Source organism: Anastrepha ludens, chromosome 4 (assembly GCF_028408465.1).
Source record: "Anastrepha ludens isolate Willacy chromosome 4, idAnaLude1.1, whole genome shotgun sequence".
Classification (NCBI taxonomy): Eukaryota; Metazoa; Arthropoda; class Insecta; order Diptera; family Tephritidae; genus Anastrepha; species Anastrepha ludens.
The window spans coordinates 13652480-13672826 of NC_071500.1; the positions used below are offsets into that span (position 1 = coordinate 13652480).

Genomic DNA, 20347 nt, shown 5'->3' on the forward strand with positions numbered 1-20347 from the left:
TTGGCTACTCTGCGCGAGTTCAACTCAGACCAACGACCTCTGTGGGTAGACCTCATAAAGTCCTCAATCCATAGTTGAATCGATGCGGAATTGACACCTAGAAAGGGCTCAGGGCCTAGTGGCATACTTGCAGAGCCTTCATTTGCCAATTTATCAGCTAACTCGTTCCCTGCAATACCATAATGTCCAGGCACCCAAATAAGTCTAACTTTGTTGTGTTTTGCAACACTGTTCAGTTTAGTCTTACATTCACCGACTAACTTCGAAGATCAGCGTGGGTTAGCAAAGGCTTTCAGTGCAGCTTGACTGTCACTACAATTCCAATACTGTTTACCAGCCTCTTTTTCTCAATTAGCCAGTACGACACATTCAAGATGGCATAGACTTCCGTAGGAATATCGTGGCCATCTGTCCTGTGGCATAGGAGGGCTGAGTGTCTTCGTTTAAGTACTATCCAGATTCGCTTCCATCACTGGTTTTGGATTTGTCGGTATAGAAAGTGTGCTGATATCCCGTTAATAGGTTCTCTGGACTTGGCCATTGCTCTCTATCTGGCATCAAAACGTCATACTTCCTACCGAAGCTAACGACAGGCACCCGATTGTCCACCAGCATCGAGAAAAGTGTGCACCGCTCTGACAGTGGCCAGTGCTTACTTCATTTTCCCCGACTCCGTTTAACTTGAGCCTGTACGTCGCCTTCATTGCTTCCTTTCGAATTTGAAGATCTAGAGGTTGCAAGTTCAGAATGGCATTAAGGGCATGACCAGATGTCGTACTGATGGCACCTGTGATACCCAAGCATACACTTCTCTGCAACCCGTTTAGATATTGGTTCAACGAATTTAAACGTGGGCGATCATCTGTTTTGGATGAGGAGCAGACGTGGTTAGTGAGGAAGTCATTCAAAAAGTCCACGACATGATTCTCGCTGATCGACGAATGAAAGTGCGCGAAGTAACAGAGGCCATAGATATATCGACCGGAACGGCAATTAAAATTTCATATTATAAGTTCGGTGGCGCGTTTTCTCACAAGCAACAACAAGCAGATGCGGCTGTTGACTTCGAAGCAGTGTTTGGAGCAATTTAAGCGAGATCCGAATGCATTTTTGCGTCGTGTTGTCACCGTTGATGAAACCTAGATCCATAACTACACACTAGAAACTATGCAACAATCAAAACAATGGATTTTTTCTTCTTCTTCTCCCGGTGAATCTGCTCCAAAGAAGGCGAAGACAGTCCTATTGGCGGGCAAAAACATGACAACGATTTTTTGGGATGCGAACGCCGTCATTCTCATGGGTTTTTTAGAAAAAGGAATAGGATCACTGGACAAGAAGAAGGTACTGTTTCACCACTATAACGCACCAGCACTTTCATGCGGAGTTGTCGCCACCAAATTGCATGAATTGCTGTAGCACCGCCGTATTCACCCGATATGGGTGCCTGCGATTTTTTCTTGTTCCCTAACATGAAGGAATGGCTTGCGGGGAAAAATGTAGTTCAAACGAGAAAGTCATTGCCGGGACAGAGGCGTATTTTGAAGAGTTCGACAAATCCTATTTTATGGAGGGGTTAAAAAAATGGCCGGAACGTTGGGAGATGTGTATCTTTCTAAAAGGGGTTATGGTGAAAAAAAAGAGTTTGAAAAAATGGTGTCTGCATTTCTAACACGGGTATTTATTGCACCCCCTTCGTACCGATACGAATTTAAAGTGCTGCAAGAAGAGGAATAATGCAAAACTGGCTGGGATAAATTAATTTACTATGTACCTACATAAAATTGGGACGTAGAAATTCATAGCATACCAAAATCACTCTCTTTATCACGAATAAATTTAAATTTAAATAACCTTACACATACCTATGCACGATCCGAGATCCCACTGTCTTAGTATAGATAAAAGACCATCTGGCTCTCGTGCTCTATAAATCACAATTGATATCTACTTCGTGCTAAACTCAGAAGGATTTCGTGAGCAATGTCTCGAAATATCAGAAACATATTTCTTACAAACTGCCCGTTTATTGAAAATCATTTTGGACTAAGCCCGCACGTGAATATCGACAAGCCAATGCGTTCTATCAGCGGCAGATGAAAGGAGTTTTGGAGTGCTAGTAACATTGGCCCATTTTTTCCAAAATGCTATTGTGGTTTTAGTGCTACTATTACCAACTTTTTGTGCGCTGAACTTGAAGATACATATGAACTTGAACGATCTTTGGTTTTAGGAAAATGGGACGCCAAGCCACGCAATTCATCGAAACAACCATTATTTTGCTGGCTAACACCAATAATGGTGAGATCAGCTATCTTGGCGATGCAAACTAGTCACTTCTGATCAGTGATTTGACTTCGATGTAGTTCTTTTTCGTGGTGTCGCTAAAGGTGGGATATTACAGGTATATGAATAATTCCGAAACGATCAGGGCTCTTAAGGGCCTAAGAAGCCTTGAAAAAGTCGGTTTGTAGAGCGAGCCGAGACATTCATTTAAATAAGGATATATTCCACAATTAATCGAAAAAGTTATTTCCCCATTGAAATTTATTGAACGGCATACTTTTCTAGAATATTTAAGAAACAGTCTACTGATGGTCCACCCTTCAGGTGTTTTAAGAGGATGCAAAATTAATAAATTTACAATAGAATTTATACGGGTCCATATATGTATACATTAAAACGGGTAAGCTTTTTTTAAATCGTTCTCAGCAGATTCAATCACAAACCAATCTTTACTTAAAAAAATCGGCGTAATATTTATTTGAAAGGTGGTGCTGGAGCTAAAACGTTTTGAAAAGTTGTATTTACGGCCGAGAGATAGCTTCAAAATTACAAAGTAGAAAAACTGGGTTTTACATTACTTCCGATTGAAAAAAAAGTACGGAAGTACCAAGACAACTGATGGAAACCCAAGATGGAGATGTTCGGGAAATCAAACGTTTAGCAATAAAGAAATCAAATATCCTGCAGTTAAGCTTTTAGCTATAGATAAATCACATATCCTTTAAGAAAATCATATATCCCTTAATTTTGAAGTTACTACCCCGGGTGCAACAAATTTTGCAAGCGGATTTAAGTCTAGAATAGGAAAAACGAGCACCCATACCTAAGTTAACCACTCGACACAACCAGGCCAGATTGACATTTGTACCAATTTTGGGAAGATTAATGGGAAAGGGTAATCTGGACGGACCCAAATTTATTGGTATGATAAACGCAAGAAAAAGGAGGAGAAAATGGCTCGTAATTTTGTAAATTTTCTGGCATGGTTTGAGCAGCCATTAGTGTCAAAGAGAAAATGCACATATTTTTCATATCTACAAATATGAATAGTGTCAAGTACATAAAATTTATAGACGAAGTACTTATTAGGTTTTTTTGATGATGATTTCGATGAGGAGTGGATTTTCCAGCATGTCAACGCAGCCGTTCATGCTTTGAAAGCAACAAAAGAGTTTTTGGCAGCGAAAAAAATACAAATTTTAGAACGGCTATTACAGCCTTGATCTTAATACAATCGAAAATGTATGGACAAACTTTCTTAATCGGGTTTCAAAATTGGAAGACAGCGCTAAAACCCTTAGAAATGCGATTATTGTCGGATGGCCAAAAATTTAACAAAATATTATAAAGAGTGGTTAAGTTTCAAGGGCCGGTATTGATTTTGAATAAAATAGAATTCTTTTGGAAAATTATTGTCATTTATCTTTATTATAATAATATTGGTATAGCTCAATTACGCATAGAATAAAATATCCGCCAAATGGCCGCCGCGGCCTCGGGGGCACACCTCCAGCCGATGGTCCAAATTTTCGATAACGCTGAGGCACAATTGAGGTTCTATGCCGTTAATGTGCCGAATTATCTCATCCTTTAGCTCTTGAATTGCCGCTGGCTTATCGACGTACACCTTTTCTTTCAAATAACCCCAAAGAAAGAAGTCCAACGGTGTCGTTGACGTTTAGGTGTGGTCCACATTCAACATTGGCCCTTAAAATTTAACCACCCTTTAGAAAATTTTATCAAATCGATGACTCGACGGCCTCGATATGAGGATCAAAGGAGGATCCAACCCATATTACGAAGCTCCAAATTATAAACTAACCCCAAAAATTGTATTTGTTTATTTTAAATATAAATAATATAACTTTTCCCGATCTATAAATTTTAGATACTTTTCTTAACAATTAATAGAAGTTTCATGAAATGTGTGCTTACTTCACGCTATTTGTAAAACATTTATCATTAATAGTTTAAATATTAAAAACATAAATTTTTAGCGCCAAACTGACAATAAAATTATAGAAATGTAGTTGGTCTTCTCTTTTTTTGATGTGGTGTATGGGAAATTTTTGAACTATTCTCGATTTTGTATATTAGAAATGGAGTAAGTGCTGAGATGTTTCGAATGTTGAATTCTGAGCAATTTTTGGTCCTCAATTAACTTGTGCGGAATGAAATGTGCACAGACCTTTTGTAAACCCAAATGAGCAGTTAAAATGCGATAAATCGGTGCTTTGGAGATATTCAACTCCAATTCCATAAATTTCAAAGATGATTTCGGTTCATTTTTTGATAAATTTACGAAAAATTTCGTTGGTGATTATTGATTTTTGGCGGCTCGCATGTTCATTGTCATTTATGTCCTCACAACCATCTCTGAAACGTGTAAACCACTCTTGAATTCTGGCACGAGATATACCATCAACTTTTTTCAATCAAATGTTTCGGTAAACGTTTTACGTTTTTTAAAACAAATTTTGATATTAGCTCTTTGTTTGAAACTCATTTTTGTACCGGTGACACAAACATACTGACACTTTAGAGGCAATAACTTCACTTCCACTAAACCGAATGTTACCAAGCTTTCACTGGAAGTCAGCTAGGGATGTATCATAACTTCCAACGCACTTACTCATTAAAAAGATGGCGCCATCTAAAACTTTTTTATGACGCCAGTCTTGTTTATGGACTTCACATTGTAGAACTGCATAATCACATTATAGAAACAGTTTTCTATAACGCTCGACCAAAATTGTAATATGCTTTACGTGCCGAACGCGTGATCAAAATAATAAAAACACCCAACAACAGTTTTGACTACTCATTTTTTTAATTTTTCAGAAAAATAGAGTTCATTCTGCAAAAAATGCCACATAAATCCAAGCTTAAAACTTTGTATGGGATTTATAAAAAATTTCCATATAATGAATGCAAGGCTTTTTTTATATGGAGAAAATGCGCAAAACGGCCAATAAAAATCAACTTGATTCTAAAGCTCCTTGAAGCTTCCACTTTATTATAATACAATTTAATGGGCTATATAATTACGCACTATTTTTTTTTTTTTGTTTTTAATTTGCACAATGCTTGAAAGTTGGTGTTTATATGGGTTTTGTGGGAGGTTGAATTATATTTTCGTGAAAAAATTATTAAAATCAAATAAGCAACAAAAAAATTGTCCAAACTTGCCAATAACTCCCTGTGAATTAAATTTTTTTTTTTAATTTGCCTTAAGTTTGAAACTTGGTTTTATATAAGATTGAACTATATTTTCATAAAAAAAAATTAAAAAAGAAACAAAACAAATTGTCAAAACTTGCCAATAAGTCGCTGTGCTATATATGGTAATTTAACGCAGCTCATTTTTTATAGTTAAAATGAAAAATAAAATTTTCTGTACGCGTGACCATTCAACGATCTAGCTATCTAGTCTGTTTCTTTTGCTTTGATCTCATTCGGTACAAAAGTATCCTTTTATTTGCATAAAAACTATTAATAATTGATAAATTTGACCGACTAATTCGCTGCGCCATAATCATTTGATTTACCAAATGTTGTATAACAGTTTTTAAATATTCATAAATAAAAAAATAGTTTAAACGCGTGTCAAATAAAAAATAAAACAAGCGCTAACAAGATAGAACCTGAAAGTTTCATATTAATTTTTCGCTAATTTATGCAAATTTTTAGATGCAAAGCAAAGTGGCAAATGGCATCAAGTTGAAAAACTTGTTAGATCTGCACAACATAAAAGTCTTTAATTCTCTGTCAATAAATTCTTAAAATATATTCTTAAGCGGTGTTTAGCTGTCAATAGGCCAAATGCAAATCAAGTTGTATAAGAGTGAGTTTTGCAAACAGCTGGCAAGAAAAAACGTGAAATATTTAAATAAAATTTATTTGCAATTTAAGCGACACATTTCTCCACATTTGGCAAACTGCTAATTCCACCTCATCCGCCAGATAGCTGCTGCAGAAAGCACTTGAAGCAATACCAAGTCTCTTCGCATAGATGTCTGGTAAGGATACCCACATAAATCGAGAACTGCGCTTTGCTAGCGTTGGAAATTCTCTCGAACGTCTTCGATCTACCCGTGGCTAGAAGAATTTGAGGACTTTGCACGCTTGCGCTCTAACCCAGCGCTTGCTGAGTCCATCATTTTTCCAGGAGCGGACCACAGGTTTTCAAGGAAACCACGCTCTTCTCATTTCGCGGCAAAGTCATCTCGATAGTTCCCTGCTTAGCTAACGTGTCGGCCCTGCAGTTTCTCGGCTATGCCACAGTTTTCCAGGAACCCAAATGAGCCTATTATATTATATATAGAAGTATTCGCATGCAGTCGCTCCGTTTGTGAAAGTATTCAATGCGTCACCAGCTGGCGGTAGCAGAGGAAGAGGAAGGCCTCTTCTGCGTTGGAAAGATCAGGTGGAGAAGGGCTTGACTTCATTTGCTGTCTCCAACTGGCGCACTTTGCTAAACTCGGCAAAAATCGCGTTAGCCGTTGACGCGCAAATCAAAAAGTTTCCAGAGAAATCAGGCATTCCCGAACTTATTTCGAGCGTACGTAATGGATTTTAAGGACCAATTCAAGCAAATTTCATTTGCAGAATGTACCATGTATTATTATTTATAATACTGCCTATGTTATTTTGTAACTATTATTTCGGGCTCAACTTAAGCTTCAATTAGCTTCACTTAAGATAAGAGCAGACTATAGGCGAATAATTTTATTTGAATGAAGTCATTACCCTGCTTTGCTTTGCATTTAACTAACTGATCCTTACTTAATGAGCGTGAATGTTGTCTAATTTTTGTTATTTACATTAATTAGCTATCAACAACAAAATAAATTCGCTTCATTGACATCGAAATGCCGGACAAATATTTGGTGTTGGAAAAGCATGAAAAACGAAACTAAAATTAGCATAGCCTTTATATGAGTTATATGTAGGCAATTATGTTCATAAATATGAGCCCATGAATAATCGTTAAATTATATTAATCGCTGTTTTTGAATATTTTTTTTTGGTGTCTCAAAAGTTGCAAAAGAAGAAGAAGAAAAATCTCGATCTGTGAATACTAAGAAATAATCAATTCTACCTTTATTAACCATAAAGCGACTTAATTGATTCTTTCCGGTTTCCAAATCTAGCAGACAGAGACAAATACACGCATACATATGTACAGATGCATGTATAATCTAAAAAAAACAACAAAGTACTGTTCAAAATATTTGCATAAAATTGTACCTAATGGCGCTTTGTTTCCATCACAAACCTATCAGGTCAGTCCATAAGTTCGTGCGTATTTTACCCGTAATTTCACTTTTGTACGATTTTTGCATACAAAAAATTATTCGCGGAATATAACGGAACTATTTATATTTTCTTTGATATATTGTGCATTCAACAAGTGATTTTAATCGCGGATAGAAGCACGTGTTGTTAAAAAATAAAATGGAATCTTCGAACGCGTATAAGAGGCATATTTTGTATTTTTTTTTATAAAAGTGGTAAAAATGCAACAACTGCTGCTGCAGAAATAAACACTGTTCACGGAGAGGATACCGTGAGTGTGAGGACTGAGCAAAAGTGGTTTTCAAAATCCCGAAGTGGTAACTGCGACGTGGAGGATGCCCCGCGCGCTGGTCGTCCTGAAGTCTTTAACTCCGACGCCTTGCTCGAACTCGTGGAAGCTGAGTCAAATTTGACAGTCGATATGATAGCTCAGAGGTTAAATTCATCGCATGGAACAGTTCACAGGCACCTGGTTCAGTTGGGGCAGGTTTCAAAGCTGGGAAAATGGGTTCCGCATAGACTTTCCGTCGTCAACCTTCAGCAGAGAGTGAATGTGTGTTCTCAGCTGCTGCAACGGCTTGAAAATGAAAGTTTTTTGAACCGTATCGTTACTGGTGATGAAAAATGGGTCCTTTACAATAATCCTGTTCGCAAACGCCAATGGCTAGATAAAGATAAAACACCAGAACCGACCCCTAGAGATGGCATTCACCCCAAGAAGATTATCCTGTCTATTTGGTGGGATATGGCCGGTATTGTTTATTATGAACTTCTGGAACCAAACCAGACGATAACTGCTGATTATTATTCCCATCAGCTATCAAACCTGAATGAGGCACTTAACAAAAATCGACCGTCTTTAGTGAATAGAGTCAAAGGCAAACATTAGACAAGCTGAACGAGCTCAGATGGGAGCTAATGCCGCATCCACCAAACTCTTCGGATATTGCTCCTTGTGATTATCACCTTTCCGTGAACTTCAATTCCATATGAGTAACAAGAACTACTCCTCAGAAGAAGCTCTAAAAAGGGATATCGGAGCGTATTTTGGCTCCAAAGACAAACAATTTTTTTAGCAGTTAATTAAAAATTTGCCTAAACATTGGGGAGACATTGTAAATAATGAAGGAAAATATATTATTGATTAATAAATACTTTAAACATTTTTTTATTAATTTTAAACATCTTTTTTATTAATTTGAAAACCACCTTTAAAAAACGCACGCACTTATGGACTGATACTTTGGTTGCATGTATTTAAGTATCTACACACCCATACTACTGGAAGATGATACCAGGTGCACGACTGAAGAATAGAAAACTCGTAGCGAATAATAATTATTTTTTTTTATCTAATTTAAACACATACATATATTTGATTTTAAGTGTGAAATGTTTGCATTCCAAAAATTCGGGCCTGAAGCTCATCGAGTGGTATGAAGCTTGAAGAACTCAAATGCTAAGTGCTTTTTCGCCTCAAGTGCTCCAATTGAATATATTTACATTCTTATTATTATTCCTTTGTTCAAGTAGCAAAAAAAAAAAAAATAAAACAAAAAACCAACAAAAAAAAAGATTAAAACTATTTGAAAGTGAAATTGCAGACACGTTTTTTGAATTGTGCTCGACAGCGCACTTGGGGTAAGCGAATGACCTTGAATCTGGAGATCTTAATTACGTGCAAATGGCTCGAGTGATTAGCGGCGGATTTTGAAATTAGTAAGCGATCAGTGATCGATAGAATGCTGTGGCAGGTGGGCATCACTGTCAATATTAATCGACGAAGCTCTTAATCAATCAAACTATAAATCCATATTAAGGTATCGTTCACCTTTTATTAGTGATGTAAAGTTGACATGTAGAGCACTCAGATTAGCAACACGCGCACGTTTGGAGTTGATTAATGCCCATGATAACTGACAGATTGGTCTTCCTTCTTTGAGAAAAGTGTAGAGAAGGTATAAAATAGCCAATTGTAAAACAAAAAAATATTAATTTGAAATATTATAAGTAAAATCGTAAAAATAAAACCAAACGCGTCTGCTGTTACAAAATTTGCATAGATATGTATACTTTAAATATTTGATGTGACTGTGTACAATCATTTATTATAGGTTGACAAGGCTAAATGTTCAAGTTATTTGACAATGCGTCTGTGATATAACTCAATGTTATACACCTTGTTTACCGGTTTATTGATAAACCCGATAAATACCTACATATGTTTGTGTGTGTATGTGTATGTGCGCATGTAAACTGTGGTCTAGGGCATAGAAGTACCTGTGAGAAATTGTCATGCAACTAAATGTCTATGGGCGATTCAATTTTTTTTATAATTCAGAGAAAAAAGAAAAAAGAGGGAAAAAGAAAAAAAAAGGAGTTTCTCCTATTTAGTTTAACATTACAGAGAATTCAAAGCGAAAGGAGGGAAAAACTAAACTCTGTTACGATGAATGACACTTGGTGCTGGGCGAATGGGCTATCGACAAACCCTACGTAACTGAGGAAGAAGCTTGACGAACTCATTCTGCCTAAGCTGAAAAAAGCTATAATCCAGCTATCCAAAGAAATCAAATATCTTGGAGTAATCCTCCTTGGGTGGCCGCCATAGCCGAGTGGGTTGGTGCGTGACTACCATTCGGAATTCACAGAGAGAACGTAGGTTCGAATCTCGGTGAAACACAAAATTAGGAAAAACATTTCTCTAATAGCGCTCGCCCCTCGGCAGGCAATGTCAAACCTCCGAGTGTATTTCTGCCATGAAAAAGCTCCTCATAAAAATATTTGCCGTCCGGAGTCGGCTTGAAACCGTAGGTCCCTCCATTTTTGGAACAAGGAGGAGGAGCTCGGCCAAACACCCAAAAAAGGGTGTACGCGCCAATTATATATATATATATATATATAATCCTTGATAGTAAACTTCTTTGGAAGTCACACATTGAAACAAAGCCATCCAAAGCACTAACGGCCTTCTGGCAGTGCAAAGGTGTCTTTGGAAAAACGTGGGGTCTTTCTCCTACCAACATCCCACGAGTCTACACGGCTATGATAAGATCTAATATCACCTATGCATCAGTGGTCTGGATGAGAAGACTCTCTCTCGTGGGAGTCAGGAGGACCTTATCGAGACTACAACACACTGTGGCCATCTGTTGCATCGTAACTTTTCCGACTACATCAGGCCCGGCATTAGATGCTCTGGTTAGTCTACCAGCTCTTGATGTTTTCATCCAAGGAGAGGCTATGCAGGTCATCTGCAGGCTGAAACACGGCGGGAATTGGTCCGGTCCCTGTTCGGTATTGGACAACAGAGAAGGTATGCACTTCGATCCAATGATCCTCTTCATGCCATCAGGCATCGTACTTGAAAAGAGATACAGTGTGGCGCTGCCAGATGCTTAATTGTGGTCAAACTCTGAAAATGAGCCCGACTAGCACTGATTTCGCATTTTCACGGATAGCTCCAGGACAGCGCATGGTTCCGGCTCTGGTGTCTATGTGGAATTCAGCGAGACATAACTACACTTTACTCTTGGAATGCACGCATCTGCGTTTCAAGCGGAGGTGTGTGCTATTCAAGAAGCGATGAATTTTGTTGTGGAAAACAGATGGAGAGGCAGATCTTTATGTGTCTAGAGCGACAGCAAAGCTGTGCTTATGACCGTACACAACCCTCCAACCACTTCAAGGGTAGTTGAGTCCTGTAAATCCAGGCTGAACTATGTCGGTGGATATACTATCCTGATGCTAACATGGATCCCAACCCACGTGGGTATCGTGCGACGCGAGATCTCTGACTCTTTGGCTAGGATGGGCTCTGAGGCCAACTTCATTGGCCCGGAGCCCGTTACTGGTTACTCTAACCCAAAAGCGAGCTTGGCAGGCTGAGAGAGACTGCAGATGGACAAAACTGATATGACCTGTCATTATGATTGCATGATATTTGGCTGAAATATCACAACTAGCGATTGTTCGTGAGCTCGAGCACCTTAAAGAAAGTAAAGTTTTAACTTATCGCACCATTACTCCTAACAATGATACTGGTAGCATCACGAAACGTCCTGGAAATGGTAATCAAAAGATTGCAACGTCACGTGAAATGGTTAAAAAAGTGAAGAAGCGACTTGAGTGGAATTCCCGACAAAGTGCCAATCAAATGGCGAAAGAACTGAAAATATCTGAAATGAAAAATGATCTCAAAGTCAAGTCTTACAAGATCCAAAAGGCGCCTGATCTCACACCAAAGCAGCAACAACTCAGACTTCAAGAGCGAAGGAGTTGCTTCGCTTGGCCGAAAGCGGTCAATTTCTGAAGCTTGTGTTTTCTAATTAGAAATTTTTTCAAATTTAGTAATTCGTAAACTCCCAAAACGATAGGGCTTATTTTACCGACCGTTTATAAGGGAATTTGAGTCATCGATTGGGCAATAGGAGGTAGCATCCGCCACAGGGAATGGTTTTGGCCGATGTAACCGCAGATGGGCGCTCTCCAACCGTTTTTATCGAGCTTGGCGTCAAAGTAAATGCGAATGTTTTAGCGGGAAAGTATTCTGGAGGTTGCTTCGAAGCCGTGGGCAGATAAACATTTCGGTGGCAGACCGTGGACGTTTCAACAGGACTCGGCACCGTCTCACAAAGCTTGAGTGAACTAAGAATGGCTAAAAAACAACGTTCCGAACTCCATAACCTCCACACAATGGCTCTCAAATTCACGAGACGTGAATCCGATGGATTATTCTCTTTGAGACATTTTGGAAAGCGAGATCCGAGCTAAAAGATTCACCAGCCAGCACCTGCAAGTCCCATTCGGGCAGCTTGAAATTCGTTTGTGGGCCGCCTCAAGGCCACAGTTAAGGCAAAAGGTAGTCATATAGAACAAAAGTAATTTTATTCTTAATTTTGTTTTATTTTCACACATTTTTTACTTTGAATTGAATAAAAGTAATTTTTCAAACTAAATTTATGGCTTTTTAGTTGGTTACATTTCGAGTGCTGCACCTTCAATAGAGCACGAGTTTTTTCCCGATTTTCTGAATTACTCAATGGTCTTCTTTTCCCCTAATTCCTAATCAAGTTTACCTAAACGTCGCTTGAAAAAAAGTTCTAGATTTAATTTTTAGCTGGCTTTGCCGCAGAAAATAAAAAAAAAACTGATTTTATCCCACTTAAAACTGCGAATAAGCATTTCAAAGCAAGCTTTTTCAAAAATGTGCTTAAAAATGAATGAAATGAAGTTATTACTGTTATTTTCCATAAAATGTAACTAATTATGTCTTTATATTTCTATTATTTTTTCCAACACTCTACTTTTTGTTTTTGTTGGTTTTGGATTGCGGATCACCCAACAGAAGTGGTTTCCATTTGACAATTGACACAATTACTAAAATGAGTTTTATCGCGCGCCACAATAATGCCATCTATCTTGTTTTTGTTTTTTAATTGATAGTAATTTTTTGCCATTTCCCGTTTTGGCGCCCATCTCAAAATCTTCATCTTGCTGCCATTGACTATTAATGAACACCTTAGTTCCGCATATCGCGGGTGCCGTTATACGGCTCTCAGAATCAGTTGTTGCGTTGACGTAATTTTTCTGGTCAGGTTCAGTAACATTTTTTCTTTGTTTACAAACAACTTCGGTTTTTTACACGAATATTCTCTTCTATGTTTACATTAACCTGAAATAACATTTAATTTTGGTTCGCAAAATTTCGTTCGCTATTTCGGTACTTCGCACAGTTCGCTCTTTTAGCTGCTTTAAAATTAAGTCATTGCAAAATTACACGCGAAATTCCCCTTTAATCTGCATAATCTGATATGCCATCATTCTTGATGAGCAACGATGTGTTCAGCCCCGCTACACAGCTGCAAACCAAAAACAAGCAAATTTAATAAACGCATTTTTTCTTTCTTATTCAAATATTCTATTAATGTTTTATTACCGTAAAATTATGCTAAAATATTAATCAGATCTTACATTTAATATACTTTTCGAGTGCACAGTGGGGAAAGTATGTAGGTGATTTGTAGGTATTAACAAATATTTTGCAAAACATAACAATTAAAAAATATTTAAAAAATAATAGTTTGAACTAGGGCTGTAATTTCAGAATTATATCTACTCCGGCCCTCTTTTAAAGTGCAGTTAATAAAAAAATCACATTTAGACAGCATCACATAATTCGCAAGCAACTTTTCTTCTACGCTAGGCGCTTAATATTATTTGAATTCCACTTTCGGTTGTGTGTATCTCAAAAATCGAGTATTTATTTGTTCGAGTGCGTGGAGCTGATTTGCCTTGCTGCATCTCCTACCTCCCGTAGTGTCCTGTCAGTGTGCCATTTTGTCCAAAAGCATAGGCATAAACGGTTTTAACATTGCCCGCCGTGTGGTTGCGGAACTGTTGAAGGTATTCGCTCTCCTCACCGAATCGTGTTTGGGCTTGATATTTCACGGTGCTCGCTGGCTTTCGTGTGGTTGTCAAGGCGAATACTTCGAATTTTTCCTTGTATTTGGCAAAGAATGGGTGACTGAAGGGATCGTCATGGTAGGGGTTTGTTGTTGTGACTGTTGAAGATACCGTTATTTTAGGCTTGAGTGTTGTTGTGCTAACCTTTGTTGTAGGCGCATTCGGCTTTCGGTTCGTTGCACTCGCCGCGCTGGTTGCATACAAAGCGGGTTTTCGTGCAGTTGTGCGGGTAGTGGTAATTCTTTTGGTTGCTGTCGCCGCCGTTGTTTTCGCAGTAGCGCGCGTTGTGATTGAGAAGTTTTGTGATTTTGTTTTAAACTGCGTAATCGGGGAAATTGTGGACACCTTCTTAGTTGTATATGGCACTTTTGTGGTGGTAAAATTCTTTATATTTGTTATGGTTTTAGTTTTTGTTGTAGCGAAAGAAGCGAAAGGCTTCTGCGTTATCGTTGTTCTTATAGTAGTTGTTGGTTTTCGTGTAGTAGTCGTGAGGTAGTATTGTAGTTGATTATTTCTTGTAGTTGAACTTTTACGACTGGTAGTTGTACGTTTTGTTGTCTTTTGCGTTGTTGTAGTGGGGCGTGTTGTAGTTTTTATTGCAACGGAAGTCTTTTGGGTTAAAGGCGATCTCACTGTAGTTGTAGGTCTTCGTGTGGCAGCTGTGCTTGGTCGTTCGGTTCCAATGGTGGCAGTTTTGGTAGTGTAAGCAGCTTTACTTGAGGTAGTTCTTGTCGAAATTTTCTCAGTTGTGGGTTTTGTAGTTGTTGTAGTACTTATTGACTTCTTGGTTTGAGGGATTTGTGTTGTTCTAGTTCCTGTGGTTAGTTTTTTCTGTGTTGTTCTTGGTTTACTCGTGGTACCCCTATTAGGCTTCTGCCATTGGTAATCCCATGACATTTTCGTAGTCGCTGGTTTTTGGGTTGTAGTGACCGGTGCTGTTTTGCGGGTACTACTAATGGCTGTTACGGACTTTTGTGTATTTTGTAGCTTTGTGGTCCTTGCTGTTGTATGTGGCGCTCTTGTTGCACTCACGCTGGTCTTGGGTTGTATTGTTGTATGCGGCTTGGTGGTGCTTGTTGTTTTCTGTGTTGAAGGCGCTTTTGTGGGCTTTACTAGCGACTGATTTCGCCAGTTCCATGTTGTTGTTGTACTCGGCCGTTTCGTAGGGCTTATTCCAGCATGTGTTGTTTGCTTGTTTTTATGCTCTGCCTCTACTATTGGTTTGCGTATCGCTGTTGTCTGCGTTGTAGGCTTCCTTGTAGTGGTGGTGAGCAAATTTGCATAATATTGAGTTTGAGTTTTTCGCGTAACTGGTGGGGTAGTTGTAATCACATACTTTCCCTTTGTTGTTTCGCTAGGTTTTTGCATTTCAAGGCCGAGCTTGTGTTGGGTAGACGTGGCTTGGGTCCTCACTGGCGTCGTGCGAAACAGATCGCTATTAACATAAGGTCTTGTTGGGAAAACGTGCAGCTTCGTTTTTTCCGTGCCGCTCGGTGTCGTATGAGTTTGTTGTTGTAATTTTAAGCTATGCGTAGCGGCTGTAAATTTTTGAAGGAAAGGATTATTTTGATACTGCGTTGCAAGTTGTTTCTCCGGCGGCACTGCTGTGAATGTTTGTTTGTGGGTTGCCTCAATGAGAGCTGAGTTTGGTGTTGGGCTGATGTATTTAGTTAGAAATGGGTTGGAGTGCAAGTTAAATTTCTGTAGGCTTTGCGGGGATGGCGACGACATTTGCACTTTAGTGCCAGTTTGTTGATGGTTACTAAAAAAGGGATTAGAAGCGTAGGGGAGGGAAATTGAGTTGGTAGGGTCCACATTAGTATGGATTTTAGGCTTTGATGTTGTCGCTGAGCTGAATTGAGATGATTGAATGAATTGGTTTAGGAATGGATTATTTATGTAGACCATTTTTGATGGAACGACTTCGTTAGTGACGGCATGAGTAGCAAGTTTAGCAGTTGTTTTTTTAGGCGTCGCTGTGGCAGGCACAAATTTTACAGCGCTATATTGATTTAGAAATGGATTATTCACAAATGGATGGTGCAATTCGTCTTTAGCTTCTATTTTCTTAGACAAATATGTTATTTGGTTAATATTGTAAGCATCTGTCATATAGCTTGGCTTCTCACTCGGTTCACTTTGACTGGCTTGATGTGCTTTCTGCAGTTCGTTGCTGTCGAAACAGGAGCTTATGCGATCCAATTTTTGGTTGCGGCAATTTCGATTATACACCGTCCATGCGGTAAAACCATCTCCAGATAGACGTGTATGCTCTTCATAAATAGTTTTCACGCAGCGCACATCGTCGGTGATGTCATTGTCCAAGAGTTTGTTGCAAGAAATCAGACAGGCTTTGCCGCCGACGCTATCATGAGAGCACCAGTAAAGGTCACTAATTTGGAAAAGGCCATGATCTGCACTACCATCTGCATTTAGGCGTCCCACGGCGGCAGTATTGAAGCTTGACTCGTACTGCGCTATACAAACCCAGGTGGGCACTTCCTTCATTGGCATTTTGTGTTTGAAGTATAACTCTTGCGCCAATTCACATTTGCTGTATATTTTTCCTTTACCCACTGCACTGTTCGATTGTTTTTCAAAACCAACTGCGTGTGTTTCCTTCACTGGCTGAGCATGTTGGGCTTTCGCAATTTCCTCTGGTGGAAAGCAACTGGCCACACGTTCCACTTGCTGGTTGCGACAGTGTCCATTGTAAACAACCCAAGCCGTGAAACCATCACCTGAAATTCTCGTATGCTCCGCATGTATCGTTTTGATGCACTCGATGTCATCGCTGATATCCGAGTCCAGTAGTTTGCCGCACGGAATGTTGCATGCTTTGCCGCCATACTCCTCATGGGCGCACCAGTAGAGGTCACTGATTTGAAAGAGTCCATGATCGGCGCTGCCATCTGCATTCAATCGTCCTACAGCTGCCGTATTGAAACTAGACTCGTGCTTAGCAATACAAACCCACGTTGGTATATCCTTTAGCGGCATTCCATGTTTGTAGTACAGCTCCTGCGCCAGTTCACATTCCTTATAAATCTTACCCTTCGCCACTGCCAGCCCTGTTGTTGTTGATTGTTTGCTGTTATTTTTGCTGCCACCCACCTGCGTTGTAGTTAAAAACTGCTCTGTCTTACTTATCTTGTTGTTGTCGAAGCAGGCAGAGACCTGTTCGATCTGTTGATTGCGGCAATTCCCATTGTAAACTGTCCATGCTGTGAAACCGTCTCCCGAGATGCGCGTGTGCTCCTCGTGTATTGTCCTTATGCATTTGACGTCATCGGCAATGTCAGCGTCGAGTAGCTTTGCACACGGAATGTTGCAAGCCTTGCCGCCAAAGTTGTCGTGTGAGCACCAGTAGAGATCGCTTATCTGAAAGAGGCCGTGATCTGCGCTGCCATCGCCGTTGAGTCGTCCAACTGCTGATGTGTCGTAGTTGGACTCATGTTGGGCGATACATACCCACGTAGCTATATCCTGCATTGGAAACTTGTGTTTAAAATATAATTCTTGAGCTAATTCACAACGTTTATAAACTTTACCCTTGTGTGGTTTTGTGTTGTGTGTCTGTGTGTAAGTGTTTATGGATGTTGGTTGGTATTGTAGTGTTGGTGTGGATTTCGGTGGGTTGCCAATGTGTTTGAGGAAGGGATTTGCGTGGTATGGTTGGTGTACGGATGCTTGCGGTGTGTGGGAGTGGAACGAAACGGGTGAAGCGTTAGCGTGTGTTTTAGCTGCATGTTGGAAGGTTTGATCCTTGAAGCATGAGGCTATTAAGTCATACTGTTGGTTACGGCAGTTTCGGTTGTAGACGGACCAAGCGGAGAAGCCGTCCCCTGCGATGTGCGTGTGCTCACTATGTATGCGTTTGATGCAGCGGACATCGTCGGTTATGTCGTTGTCCAGAAGTTTAGTACACTGCAGTCCACAAGCCTTACCGCCACTATAGCGATCGTGTGAGCACCAATAGAGATCACTGATCTGGAACAGCCCATGATCAGCGCTGCCATCCGTATTCAAATGTCCCACGGCGGAGGTGTCGAAGTTGGATTCATGTTGAGCGATACAAACCCATGTGGGAATTTGCTCCATTGGCATTTTATGTTTGTAGTATAGTTCCTGCGCCAGCTCACAACGTTCGTAGACCTTACCACGTTTATGTGTGGAATAGCTGCTGCTGATTGAGTTCGATTGAATTGATAATGCTGTTGGTGTATAGAATGGGGCAGGGGCACTGGCGAAGGGGCTATGAGCAGCAGGTTGCCGGGCGCCTGGCAATATACGTTCGTTTGAAAAACAATCCTGTACGTAATTCTCGACACCATGGCGGCAAAACTGTTGGTATGCATTCCACGCATTATATCCATCTCCGGAGAGCCGTTGATGTTCATCGTAAATAATACGCAGGCAGCTTAAATCATCGGTTAAGTCGGCATCGTACAAACGGTCACAGGGCAGATTACAGGCGAGTCCTTTGCCAGGTGGTGAACACCAATACACATCACTAATTTGGAAAAGTCCATGCGAGCCACCGTCCAGCCCACCCGCGTAGGCTTCCGTATTGAAATCGCTCGAGTGCTGGGCTATGCAAGTCCAAGTCGCCACTTCGTGCAGATCCAGATGGTGTTGGTTGTGTAGAACTTGTGCCAATTCGCAACGGTCGAAAACCTTGGCATTGATGGTGACACTAAAAGCTAGAAATATGTAAAAAACGCGCGCGAAAAATACAAAAGCGCAGGAAAAATCGCCTGCGCCCATAGTGCACTTTAGAAATGCTGACTTTTTTTAAGTTGTGGAATTATTTTGATTGACTGGTATAAGTGCCTTTAGATTTCCGCGTAACGCGAACGCGATAAACGCGCGGGAGGCACACAATTTACCCTGCGGCGCAATAATTTTTACTAAATTCTCGGGTATTAGACGACACACAGCGAGATAAACAAAGAGATGAAGTTACTGCTAAATGGCAAATTTGTTAGCTAATTTTAAGCGTGCCAAAGCTTATTGTGTTTGATTATTTTTTCCACTACTTTATTTGAGTTCGCTTGTTTGCACGCTCGCGTATCGTTTAACACTGATTTTAGTGATGCCTCGCGCTTATATGTCCAGCTCGATTTGCGCATAGCATCACATCGAACTGCCACCTATCTGTCCAGCCATTAAGGCACATTCAGATTATTTATAATTCAGCCACGCTCAGAGTTTGCGCCATGGAGTGGTTTGTAGTTTGTTAGCCAGTCAGCCGGTCGGTTAATTAGGCAGTCAGTCAATCAGTGGGACAGCGTTGTGGAGATGCGCGAAAGAAAGAAAACTGGTTAAACAGCAAGTCAACGCGCGCTGGCCGTGCTGCCTGCTTTATCAGTTGATATCTTGAGGGGACGTCGCGTTGTTGGTGTGGTCATTGATTTATCTATATTGCATAATTTTAATTGTTCTTTTATTATTGCTGGTATGCGTTGACAAGACGCTAAGGAGGCTAAGCTAAAAAGTTGTAGTTTTTGGATTGTACTTTAATTCGAGCACATCTGAGAATTTTTGTGTGAACCTTTCAATAAACAACTGTAATTTATCATCGGATATGGCGGTAGTGCTTAAAAAACTTATCAATAAATAAAAATAAATAAATAAATAAAATTAATAAAAAAAGATTAAATACTGTTAAATACATCCATTCATATTATATATAGGGTTTTTCAATAAGGGCGGGTAGATGTTGAAATGGAATAAAATGGCGTTTGCTGTGTGGCACGTAGCGCCATCCTGCTGGAACCACATGTCGTCTAGGTCCATATGGTTCAATATGGGCCATAAGAAATTGGAAGGGCCACCACGTCTACCGAAAAATGGGCGTAATGCGCGCAACGTTTGCGTTAATGAACACTGATTTTGATAATAAACTTTTATCATTTGAACGTGCTGTTCAATCGTGTAACTTGCCATGATGATTTGGCATAAAAAACTGAATAATAAACAAAAGATTTGACAGATGCCACCAAAACAAAATGGCTGCACAGGGCGCCAAAATCGACCCGCGCCAATTGAAAAACCCTATAAGTATTTGCCCTAACCACTTTTAATTCGTACCTCAACAAATTCTTCTCATATACACCCTGTTGCAAAATCATAAACACACCACCATTATTTTATTTTTTAATATAGTTAACGGGACAATTAGAATCACATACGAGTAACGCAAAGTTTCAAACTTTGTTGAAAATTTCTAGAAATTTTTTCAATTTTTTTAGCTTATTCAGTTTTAGTAAAATAAAGTTCAAGTTCGGCCAAAAAT

The 20347-nt window shown here is 39.7% G+C and overlaps 2 protein-coding genes across 4 annotated transcripts in view; both read right to left on the reverse strand.

Annotated features, from left to right (window-relative positions):
• LOC128860283 (sensory neuron membrane protein 2) overlaps positions 1-20347 on the reverse strand; it is a 96366-nt gene that overhangs the window by 12066 nt on the left and 63953 nt on the right. The window lies entirely within an intron of this gene.
• LOC128860282 (uncharacterized) lies at positions 13501-19162 on the reverse strand. Of its 2 annotated transcripts, XM_054097705.1 has the most exons (2): positions 16179-19162; positions 13501-15587 (listed from the first exon to the last, which is right to left on the reverse strand). In XM_054097705.1, exons 1-2 carry the CDS (start codon positions 18814-18816, stop codon positions 13891-13893), a joined length of 4335 nt encoding a protein of 1444 aa, XP_053953680.1. In that variant the 5' UTR covers positions 18817-19162; the 3' UTR covers positions 13501-13890. The 2 variants fall into 2 exon arrangements, with proteins under 2 accessions (XP_053953680.1, XP_053953679.1); XM_054097704.1 differs by having other exon boundaries at positions 13501-19162.

What these genes read in the sequence shown, in the direction of transcription:
- LOC128860282 (XM_054097704.1), bottom strand. Translation starts at nt 18,816, where the DNA reads ATGGGCGCAGGCGATTTTTCCTGCGCTTTTGTATTTTTCGCGCGCGTT.